This window comes from Amblyomma maculatum, chromosome 1, assembly GCF_055883805.1.
Source record: "Amblyomma maculatum isolate TAMU_Amacu chromosome 1, ASM5588380v1, whole genome shotgun sequence".
Taxonomy (NCBI): domain Eukaryota; kingdom Metazoa; phylum Arthropoda; class Arachnida; order Ixodida; family Ixodidae; genus Amblyomma; species Amblyomma maculatum.
Window position 1 is genome coordinate 382,565,108 of NC_139344.1, and position 10,796 is coordinate 382,575,903.

The 10,796-nt window shown below is 47.3% G+C and overlaps 1 protein-coding gene across 3 annotated transcripts; it reads right to left on the minus strand.

Moving 5' to 3' along the window:
- Nucleotides 1–243: 243 nt before the first annotated feature.
- LOC146208388 (uncharacterized) lies at nt 244–3,575 on the minus strand. 3 transcript variants are annotated; one of them, XM_084593038.1, is made up of 2 exons: nt 3,491–3,575; nt 244–2,810 (listed from the first exon to the last, which is right to left on the minus strand). In XM_084593038.1, the coding sequence occupies exon 2, from the start codon at nt 2,774–2,776 to the stop codon at nt 1,652–1,654; it is 1,125 nt and encodes a 374-aa protein (XP_084449164.1). In that variant the 5' UTR covers nt 2,777–2,810; nt 3,491–3,575; the 3' UTR covers nt 244–1,651. The 3 variants fall into 3 exon arrangements, with proteins under 3 accessions (XP_084449164.1, XP_084449155.1, XP_084449172.1); XM_084593029.1 differs by having other exon boundaries at nt 3,425–3,533; XM_084593046.1 differs by lacking the exon at nt 3,491–3,575 and adding an exon at nt 3,440–3,464.
- Nucleotides 3,576–10,796: the final 7,221 nt, after the last annotated feature.

The following is a 10,796-nucleotide window of genomic DNA, read 5'->3' on the forward strand; positions in this document are numbered from 1 at the left end:
GAATTCTTATAACAGGAATAGTCACTAGATGTACAGTTGAGACCCTGCCCTGAATACAATGGTGAAAAGATGTCACCGTTCAAACTGCATATCTCAGCATGCGAGGAGAATTTTTCTGTACATTCTTGTGCTTGGTAAGGTCTGAAAATGTCTACATTCTCCACCTTTTGATGATTCACACCTGGCAGGGTTATTTGGGAACTCCAAAAAGACATAAACCTGACACACTTGAACTGACAGAACTTCCGAAGCAGGAATGCATTTTAATGGCTACATTCTCACTTTTTGCCCTGCACGCGTTTCTTCACACCATGAGGAAATCTCAAGCGGGGTACATAAATTCAGGAGCTGGTCAATCATATTTGGATCAAAACCAACTTTCTTAAGGAGACTCATACAATCAAAGCACAATAATTTAGCGGAAGAGAAAACCGTACTCCTGTGGATGGGGTGGGAATTTAACCCAGAACTTTGTATTGCAAGACAGGCCCACTACCATTAGGCTACAAAGGCTCATTGGTTAATGCCGAACAAAGGTGGACCTAGCAAATATAAATGTTGCTTTTAATCACTTTGGAATGTGCAGTGTATTTTCCATGCGTTTTCTGTTGCTTTCAAACATGCATTCGTAGCCTCCCTCATGCATGCTCCCGTACGCACTCTCAAGTGCTCGCAGTAGCTGCATTTGTTTTGTTAGCGTGCGATTTTTTTTTTTTTTTTTACTGGCTCGTCACTGGATAAAATGAAAATATGCCTTTGCCAATGCCACAGCATCCTCTGCTTGCATCCGTCGGGCCTACCTCGCATGGAACATGAGACACATTTGGATCGAAATAAACAAATGCTTGATCCGGGACTCCAATAAACGCACTACATCATTGCTACAAATCACACTTTTCCTTTCCTACTCACAATGCTGGAGTGGAATGGTGAACACCTTCGCTCAGCCCCAATTTATTATTGTCCATACATCAACTAATGCTTCTTTGCTTGTGCTCAAGGGTCCAAAGTACATAAACAAAACTCTGAGGTGCAGGAATACCAGCAACCAAATTGTATCTGACCAGGCTTAAGCCACTAAATAACGCCTAACTAAAAGCAATGAATTGCAATAGAAAAACCAACCTCTGTGGGAATCTTACTCCAGCACAATTGCCTTCTAGGAGTATGAGGCAAGCACTGGAGTTAGAGATGGCAACAGGGGTAGCGGTTAAAACATTTTACTGTAATATAACTTGTGCACACTAATGTACAAAACTGCGAGACAAGATAACCCATCTTCAGCATTGTAAAAAAGATTGTACGGTGTCAGCTATTGCATAGCTCAATTCCACGAGCACTGTAACAAGTGGAAGTACAAGGCAGGTACTTGGAAATTTGTGACGATTGCAACCAGCAATATAAATCGTAATAAGGGCTATTAAATACAATTTTATCGCAAACAAACATAGCTGGCACAAGCGCTCAAGGCACTTATAATATGTTGGATGTCATTGCCAATAGTTTCTTAAGGCCCATTTTAAAGTTTCCCACGGCTCAAAGTTGAGTAATTGCTCGAGTAAGAGATGACATTGTATCAGAATAAAATGGTGGCTTCTCAATGGGGAATGACATAAGACCTCTTCGGCAAGGCAACGGCCAAACCATCGAGCTAGGCTTGTGCCACTGCCCCACACCACAGTGCGCCGCCCACGGAATCTTGCTTGGCCCCAGACACCTTGCTGAAGAAGCTGACCTCCTCTCTCACCCGCAGCACGGCGAGGACAGCAGTCATGAGGGCCTCCTTAAACTTGACGAGTTGATCTTCTGGCACGGTGACAGTTATGTCTTGATCTTTGAGCATGTTGGTCAGTTCAGTAATAAGCAATAGGTTGCGGGCACCACCACCCGTCACTAACATCTTGCAGTGGCCCGGGTACTTGGCGCCAACCTTCTTTTTGACAGCGCACACCGTGGCCACCACCTGGTTACAGATGTGAGCTGTAAATGTCCGTAAGGCATCAGGTACTGCCAAGTCACGGGCACATATCAGTGGGTACAGAATTTCTGGGCCAAAGTCAACCTCAAGAGATTTTGGCAGCGGTTTCTTGTAATAGGTGAAACCATCGAGATCCTTAAGTAGTCGGGCGTTGATGCTTCCCGAGGCTGCTATCTTTCCTTCGTCATCATAAGTTCGGCCTGCCTGTTCAGCAAGAAGGTTCAAAAGCTGGTTGGCAGGACAGACGTCAATTGCAAAGCTGTCCTCGTTGCCTTTGCCGACATACGTTAGGCATGCCATGCCACCTATGTTGAGGAAATACTGGTATTCACTGCCAAAGAGCTTTCTCTCCGCGGCCAGAGAGAACGGGGAACCTTGACCTTCCAGCGCAACGTCAACAGACCTGAAATCGCTGACAGTGGGCAGCTTAGTCACGGCGGCGACAGCAGCACCATCCCCAACTTGCGATGTTGTCAGCTGTCCTGGCAGGTGGAACACGGTGTGACCATGGCAGGCCACCAAGTCAACCTTGCCCTCAAGCCGCTTATCACGAATAAAGATGTTGATGCAGTCCCCGAGGTAACGGCCATACTCCGTGTGAAACAGTTGATACTCCAGTGCATTCATGGAGACGGCATGCTGAAGCTTGTTCGTCCAGTATTTACCGTAGGGCTGGCAAATGGTGTGCTCTATTTTGTACTTCCACGTGTCGCCCGCGACTTGAAAAGTAACATAGATGATGTCGAGGCCGTCGAGCGAACTTCCGCTCATGACCCCGATGACCCTATAATCAGGCATGTCTTGTTTTCCGTGACTTCACAGCTGCAGAGTTCTGCAAGTTAAAATACGTCCCATTTAGAACTTTTATCTCATTGCCTTGCGCATAGCAGTATAATCGGAGAACAGCTCTGATCAGTGTGCAGGAAAAATGGTGAGATGTAGACAGCGGAAATTTAACCTACTTAAGGCAAGTTCCACGCCCACAATGGATGCGCAAGATACGCCCAACACTACGCCAGCACAACAATGTTACACGTATTTTCCCTCTTTTTTAAAATTTAAATCCTGAAAACCAAATAACCGATGCAAAGTTTGCTCGCATTAGAAACCTGCTGCTTGACGTAATGTTGTCTAAACGATTTACACAGACGGCCACGTCGTTGAACTCAAAATAACCAGTAAAATCGTTAACATGCCCGCAATTTTGCCGCATTGACGACGATGAATATAAATACTAAAAAAAACCGGCGCAACACACAATCACTGTAAAGGTGAACAGTGTCAGAACAACATCAAGATTATAGTTCTCTCGCGGCTGTCCCTCAACCGGCACTTATGCAGGTGACAACCAGTTACGTAAGCCAATGGCGTTTTGCTGAAGCGGCGCATAAACTACAAGTATCAATTCTAGCCTGTCTGTCCTTGACCTTGTCAGATAGAGCGTACCGTGAAAAAGCTCACAGCCGAAATCATGCGCTGAATGCCAGAGTACTTGCAGGGAGCGATGCTTACCCGGGAACAAACGTACAACAGAAGATACGAATGAATCCGGCAGATGGCGCCAAGGTCATCAATGGGTTGATGCCGATGGCGTTACGAATGGTGCAAAAACCAAACAAATGCTAAACGGTTCCACATAGTACTAACATGTGTCTGAAACAACGGCAACGGATATGCAGAGAATTGTAGTGACTAGACTTTGCCTGTGCATATATTCAGGCAGGGAAGCAGACGGAAAGTTTTATAACTCTGGGTTTTATAACAACTCAGTGCACTGCTAAAGAGAACTGACAATTTTTGCAGACATTAGCAGACGCCTAGCGAAAGCATAACATATGGGTCATAGGCTGGAATAGGTGGTGGTGGTGAATTCTTTTATTGCGCCCCAAAGCAGGGGACCAGTCAAAGTGGTCAAAGGACCGGTTGCGCGGGCAGAGGAGGTCGGCGGGGATCCCTTGGGATGTCGCGGCCTCCACCGCGCGCTGGATAAGTCTGCTGACTCGGAAGTACGCAGGAGGGATTCCCGCGTCTCTGGGTTGTTTGAGTTGTCTATGTTGCAGTGTGTACAAGTCCACACCATGTGTATGAGAGTGGCCGGAGTTGAGCCGGGGAGTTGAGCACATGGGGGCTATCTGTTCCGGAAAGATCCTGCTGTATAAGAGGGGGTGTGGGAAGCTGCCAGTTTGTAGTTTGCGCCATTGAAAAGCCTTGCGTCTTGTTAGATCGCGGTGTGTGGGAGAATATGAGCATCCTTCGAGTCGGTAGTGCTGGAGTATGTCCGTGTAAGTAGCGAGTGGAGAAGCGCGTGAGATATTAGTCTCAGGGGAAGCAGGGTGGCTGATCATACTCTCGGCTCGGCAGCTGAGATCTCGAGCGAGAGTGCGCCCAGCCGTTTCCGCTGAGCGACTCGTGGGCTGGAGCCCAAAGAAGTAATTAAGCGAGATGTGGAAGAGGGTGCAGGCAAGAGATACGGCGATACGGCCAGCATCGTACTTGCGGATAGCCTTCGACATTTACTCGACCCAGCCGGAATAGGTGTTACAAAGCTAAAATGGCACTATTATGCATGTAGCTTCTGGAGCACTATATATATACATAAGAGCTTTTGGTCAGAGCAGTTTTTGTCGGTCGTGGTGATGAAAGTGTGCTTTAACTGTATCGCAATTGTGCAACTGCTCTTGGATGCGTGTCGTAATGCGTGATGCTTGTCGGTCAACTGGTGACACAGCCTGCAGGTGGAATGGATGGATGGGTGGGTGGGAAAAGTGAACTCTTTTAACCGCGCGGTGACGTCACACGCCGCCTAGCCGTGAATAGTAACATAATTTGTATGTATGCTTGCCTTGATGTCAGGTTTCAGAAGCTTATGATTTGTTTCCTATAGGAGCGGTCAATAAAAGGTATCTGCAATTGTCGTCACTCATTTATGAAAGAATGAATGCATGAATGAATCATTGCCATCTGAAAATCGCTTATTCTCTCTTTCTTTATTTATTTCAATTATCTCCGTGGTTGTTGCGTCGGTTTCTTGCTACAGCAACTTTTCAACTGTATTATTTGCCAGGTACATGGTTGTGGATTTATCAACAATCTGAAGGTTCGCATATTAGGCATGTTTTTCTTGAATGACCACGCCCCCACTACCCGTAAATCTAAATTTAGCCAATAAAAACCGCCGTTTTTGTTACATAAGGCCTATGGAAACTTTCGCATCTAATGATACTATCTCAACATCATGTCTATTTCGGTGTCATGGACTATGTGAACTTCGGTCAAGGAGCTTACATTGATATTAGAGTTGAAATTTTTGTAAGAAATGGCATTCGGTTTACAGTATCTTATCATACCAAATATGTTTAGGACCTATTGTGATCGGACGAGCTGCGGAGACTGCCGCGTCGGATCTTAAGAATGGCGACAACGATTGAGACTGGAACTAAGCCTTCAGCAATACGAGCTGAAGGCTTAGCTTCAGGGACAGAAGAGCGATGACATGCCCAGCACCTGCATTAAGATGTTACGGGGTGCATGACAAGCGATGAAACACGGAGACACAACAGAAACTGAACGACGTGTTGAATCGACGATGAGATATGCTTTAATGGCAGTTATTAGATATGAGAGTTCAATGGCCAGCGGAGCGCTCCGCCCCGCGCCTCTGCTCGCAGAGGGGTAGTCCACTCCACGGCTCGAGCCATTCTATCCAAGTGCAAGCTTCCGGGAAGAGCCATAGAGCTCGTGTGGGTCCCAGCTCACTCGCAGGTAGCAGGCAACACCATCGCAGACTACTATGCCCGAGAAATGGCAATCCGGGGCGAGCACGAGCCGGAAGAGCTACCGCATCCGGTTACCAGCTTTCGGGAGATAACCCGCATGTACCGAGAGGAAAGGTGCAAACTGCCAGAACCGCATCCTAAACTCACCAGGCAACAACAGACGATCCTGCGTCGAGCGCAGGCGGGATCGCTTGCGCATCCCGTACTGATGAACCGCATGTACCCTGCGTAGCACGATATGATCTGTCCCTTTTGCAAAAAAGAAAAAGGCACCCTGCCGCACGTTTTGGCAGAACGCAAAGAACTCAAGACCCCCCCCCCCCCCCCTCCCCATCCCCTCCTCCCCTACCCGCCAATCCCCCCAATCCCCAACCCCTTGAGCGATGGGAGACCTTGTTATCCAGCCCCGCCATATCCATCCAGCTCACACTGACGGACAGGGGCCAGGAGCTGCTGGGAACATTTGGGTCCCGCAACTAGGGAACCACCCAATCTGGTGCAAGCATGCACCACCGAATTATTTCGGGCACAATAAATGTTGATTCCGCCCCTGCTCGCATCGTCGTCTTCGTAGCAATATTGGCCGGCTTTAACACGTGAAGCTTGTGGCTGGCCAGAGACTGCACCGCACGTTAACATGCCCGCAGCTTTGCAGCACTGACAACGATGAATAGAAATGCTAAGAAACCGGAGCAACACACAATCACTGTAAAGGTGAAGTGTCAGAACGACATCAAGATTATAGTTTTCTCGCGCCTGTCCCACCAACCGGCACTTATGCAGGTGACAACCAGTTACGTACTTTCTTCTTTTTTGGTGAGTTTCATGTCCCACACTTAAGCACTTTAACAACGCAGGTTACATCGTTACGCTAACGTTAAAAATTAGCAAATAATTGTACTGTAAATATCAGACTAACGTTCAAACGAAACGCTGTATTTAGGCCATCTCCCCCTCGAGCTTAATGTTCAAGTCATCAAAACAACGTCCCAAGCTGGAATGTGGCTGTGAAACTCTACGGACAACGAAGCAGATGGAGCACCGCCTCTACCACTGGTCTCCGGTGTGTTGTGCGTGCTACATTCAAGCCAGACGTCACCACAGAGATAACCCCCCTCTCTCGGTGTGCGTCGGGCTCAAATGAGAGCAGCCGAATAAAAATTTTCTTGTGCCTCTGCAGCGAGTCTGCAGTGAGTACCTTCACAAGGATGTCTGTAACTGGATTGGATCGTATCGTATAATTCGGCTCCTATTGTAGAGATTGACGCATTCTTCCCTTTTGCTTTCACTGAATCGCAATAACAGGTACACCACCAAAGAAAAAAAATTAAAGGGTCTCTTACATGTCTCTTAAGAGGAGAATGGCGAACGCCTATCCTTCCTCTCCTACCATTAGCCTCATTATTGTTTGCCTGTAATCGGCGTTCGTCGCAGTGCCACATATAACTATAACTGGTTTACTGAAAAGGAAGGGGGCAGTAGTATCCGTCACAATTTCTCCGGCAAGTGTGAGTTTGAACGGTATACCATCGCTCCTGTTGCGTGGCGTTCCTTGGCGCGTGTTCGAGTGTGGCATTTCAGATGGCAGGAACGCTAGAAAAGAACTAATCTCGTGGAATCTCGCGAAATATGACAGTTGGCGCACAGATCTCGCGCACGACTCTCGCGCATGGGTTTTCGTTCCATGAGCCTAGGTTTTCGCCTTAAAAAATCGCGCCGTCGTGGCAGGAGCCACCTGCCAACCACGGAAGAGCCGTCTACAACCATCCGCCATGGTTGAGAGCTGGCAAAATTAAGAGAGGAAAATGTATCCTTTACTTTGGCCGAGTGAGAAGAGACGAAACGAGAAGGACTTGGATTTAACGAGACTGATATATGGACGTATTCATTATTGATATAAACAGCGCGAACACGAAAACAAGGGACAAGAAACACGAAAGCCACAGTACCTGCATGTACTGTGGCTTTCGTGTTTCTTGTCCCTTGTTTTCGTGTTCGCGCTGTTTATATCAATAATGAATAAGTACCAACTCGCCCAACAAAGTATCTTGATATATGGACGACCTCTGAAGTTCGCGTACGATACATGTACTGTGCCCAAATATAGGCAGCGTACGCCATAAGTGCATGACTAACGTATACCTCGTCACGTGAAGGGTAATCATCTCCTGGGAATTAATGTTCTCTCAAAAATGAACGAAAGGAAAAGAAAAAAATTAGCCATTTTTTTTTTTATGGTTAGGAACAAGCGCGTTGTTCAATATTTATGAATATATAGTGTTTTGGTGCTAGAATGATGTGCGCTATATTTAGTTTGACAGTGTTTAGTTTGAACTTCGCATGCTTAAGGGAACGTCGAATTACTCTTCCGGCAGGACTGCTGCTTTCCTTGCTCGTCTTCCATGTGTAACCTTGAGCCTCATTTTCAATACTGCAGAATGTCCCACTTCGATATTTTTTTAGACGTTAGCGTCGCATTACGTGGGATGCCGTGTGTAACCAGCTTATTCTATTGATATTCGCAGCGTGTAATACGAAGAAGGCACGTGCTTGCCGCTATAGTTTCGGATTCACAAAATGTAGTTTATGCAAGAGGAAATTGTGATGAGCCGAAGGAGCTGCTTGAGCTGCGCTGATTAATTTTCTCCTATTTCGGCACGCGTAGTGGTCACAACATTCGGTTAGGGTAAGCCATAATTTAACAAAATAACAGAAAAAAAAAACAAGCACATCTTGTGCGATGGCGAAATTGATGCACACTGTTGGCAGCAACCGCCACTAGTAATTAGGAGTGCAGTTACGTCGTGATTAGTTCCGGTGGTTTCAGATTTTTCTCTAACAACTTAACAAGCGTTAACAAGTAGTTACGGCACGCACGCGCGTCTTATATCCGGGAAAAAGCGCATTGAAAGCTCGTTCTTGCCAGTCACATTAACGAATGTGACGACACACAATTACCCGGTAATACAGCCATAGTGCCGCACTGCGCAGAGTGTCGAAATAAATGGAAGTGCTTGACATGCGTAGGGCGAAAATGCATTTTGCTCACTGAAAGAGAGCGATCTCCGCATAGAGAGAGTGCTACCGGCTTCAAAATAAGCCTGAAAGTATTTTTTTCTCTGTATCCGGTACAGTACAAAATTATGACGCTGTACTAGAAGGTGCACGAAATGATTGCAAATGTAAAGATGACCTGGCGCCAGCATGCCGGCACGAGACGCGAGCATCAGCCGTTCGAGCCAGGACCTCTCCCTTGCTCATCAGGACCTTTCGACAGAGTAGGCATTGACCTCTACGGCCCGCTTCCCTACACTGCAGCCGAAAACCGCTGGGTCATTGTAGCGGTAGATCATCTCACCCGCTACGCTGAAACCGTCGCTCTAGCTGCTGCTACGGCATGCGGGTCGTAGAGGTCAATCCCTACACGGTCGAAAGGTCTTGATGGGCAAGGGAGAGGCCGCATCGGGCCGGTGGAATGGCGATGACCGACTTTGCGGCGTTGACAATCAAGGCACGAGCGGACGAACTTGCAGACGTAAGGTCTATTCACACTTGCGAATCGCGAAGGACGCGCGACCGGCAGTCGCATGCGACCAAAGAGCAATCGATGTTCACACTTGCGAATGCGACTTGCGGGTTGCTTTCCATATCGTGTCTACCTTGACTGTTCACCACATAGAGTAAAGCTAACTTACGTTCACCTCAGCTGAGCCGTTGATTGGTTTAACGGTTTGCGACCAGCAGTCGCTCGACTGGAAATTGAGCAGTGCCCGAACGGCCCGCGGCACTCGCTTGTCGACCGATGCGACCATTTGTGACATTTGCTTTTCGACCAAAACGGTGGCGCGACCGCTGCGAGTCGCAAGTGCGAACGGGCCTGTAGGTGCACATTGCGCGCCAGTAGTAATGTAAGTGAACCCGAATATGTCACGAATGCTCCGGCGTGAGCGCTTGCAGGTCAGTGTGAAATGAAGTGCAGATTTCTTAACGCAAGTGTCGAGGAATGACAAGTAGCCATTTGCGGCCCGAAGAAAGATAATTTCGGCGATATAAGAGGTCATCGCTAATTGTAAAATGAGCAGCTTGGCGGCGAATTGCACTAGGCGTCGAAGTGAGCGAAGGGGTCGAAGGGAAAGCGAGAAGGGAGGCGATCCATGGATCTCTGGGCTGCTCGACTGCCATGTTGGTCAAAGACGAGGACATGCAGTCCAATGGCGGAATCGCAAACACTTTCAGGGGGTAGCAGATAGAGAGGCAGTGCGTCGGCGTCGTTATGCCAGGGCGCCGGCGCCGGGTCATTTCTTCTTTACACAAAGAACTAATTGTTTAGCATAGAACATCTGTTGTATGCAGCGACCCCTTAGAAAAATTATTATGCGGGTTCAAGGCCGGAAGTTCGCCAGTTCTTGCAAGTGTATCCTACCACGGAGTTCAAGGTACCGGAATTTGGCTCGAGAAAGCTGCCACGTGCCACCTCTGCAAAAGACGAGGGACATGTGCGACGGTATTATATAACTTCCTTTTACTCTCACCGAACCTCTTGGGTGACCAAATAAATACTGCATGTATAACAAAATTATAATCGCCATGTTCAGCAAATCATGCGCAGTTCGGTATTCAACAAACTTTTAGTACGGACTGATATCGAAAGTAGATAACAGGCAGAATTATCCGAAGAAAGAAGCCGACATGCTGACGGGTTTAGAAAAGATTATTTTTCATAAAAAGCAGGTGTTACATAATTCGTATAAAAGGAGGTCCTAGGGCCCCAGGCTGACTCTGGCCCTCCTATAGTTGAATGCGTAAACTTATGTGCAATAATATTAGAGCAAAGAGAATTCCAACTACATGGGAGGCATTCACCGAAATGACTGACGGTTATTTTGTGACGCTTGGAACTTATGTGCTTCTGTGAGCACACATGGCTACGATGTCATGCATGTAATTGCAGTAACCATGCCATTCTCTGGACCACAATATGGCCTCCAAGAAAAAAACACATTAACATGCAATTGCTGGCGTATTCACGCATAATTTCGCGT

What these genes read in the sequence shown, in the direction of transcription:
- LOC146208388 (XM_084593038.1), bottom strand. Translation starts at nt 2,776, where the DNA reads ATGCCTGATTATAGGGTCATCGGGGTCATGAGCGGAAGTTCGCTCGAC.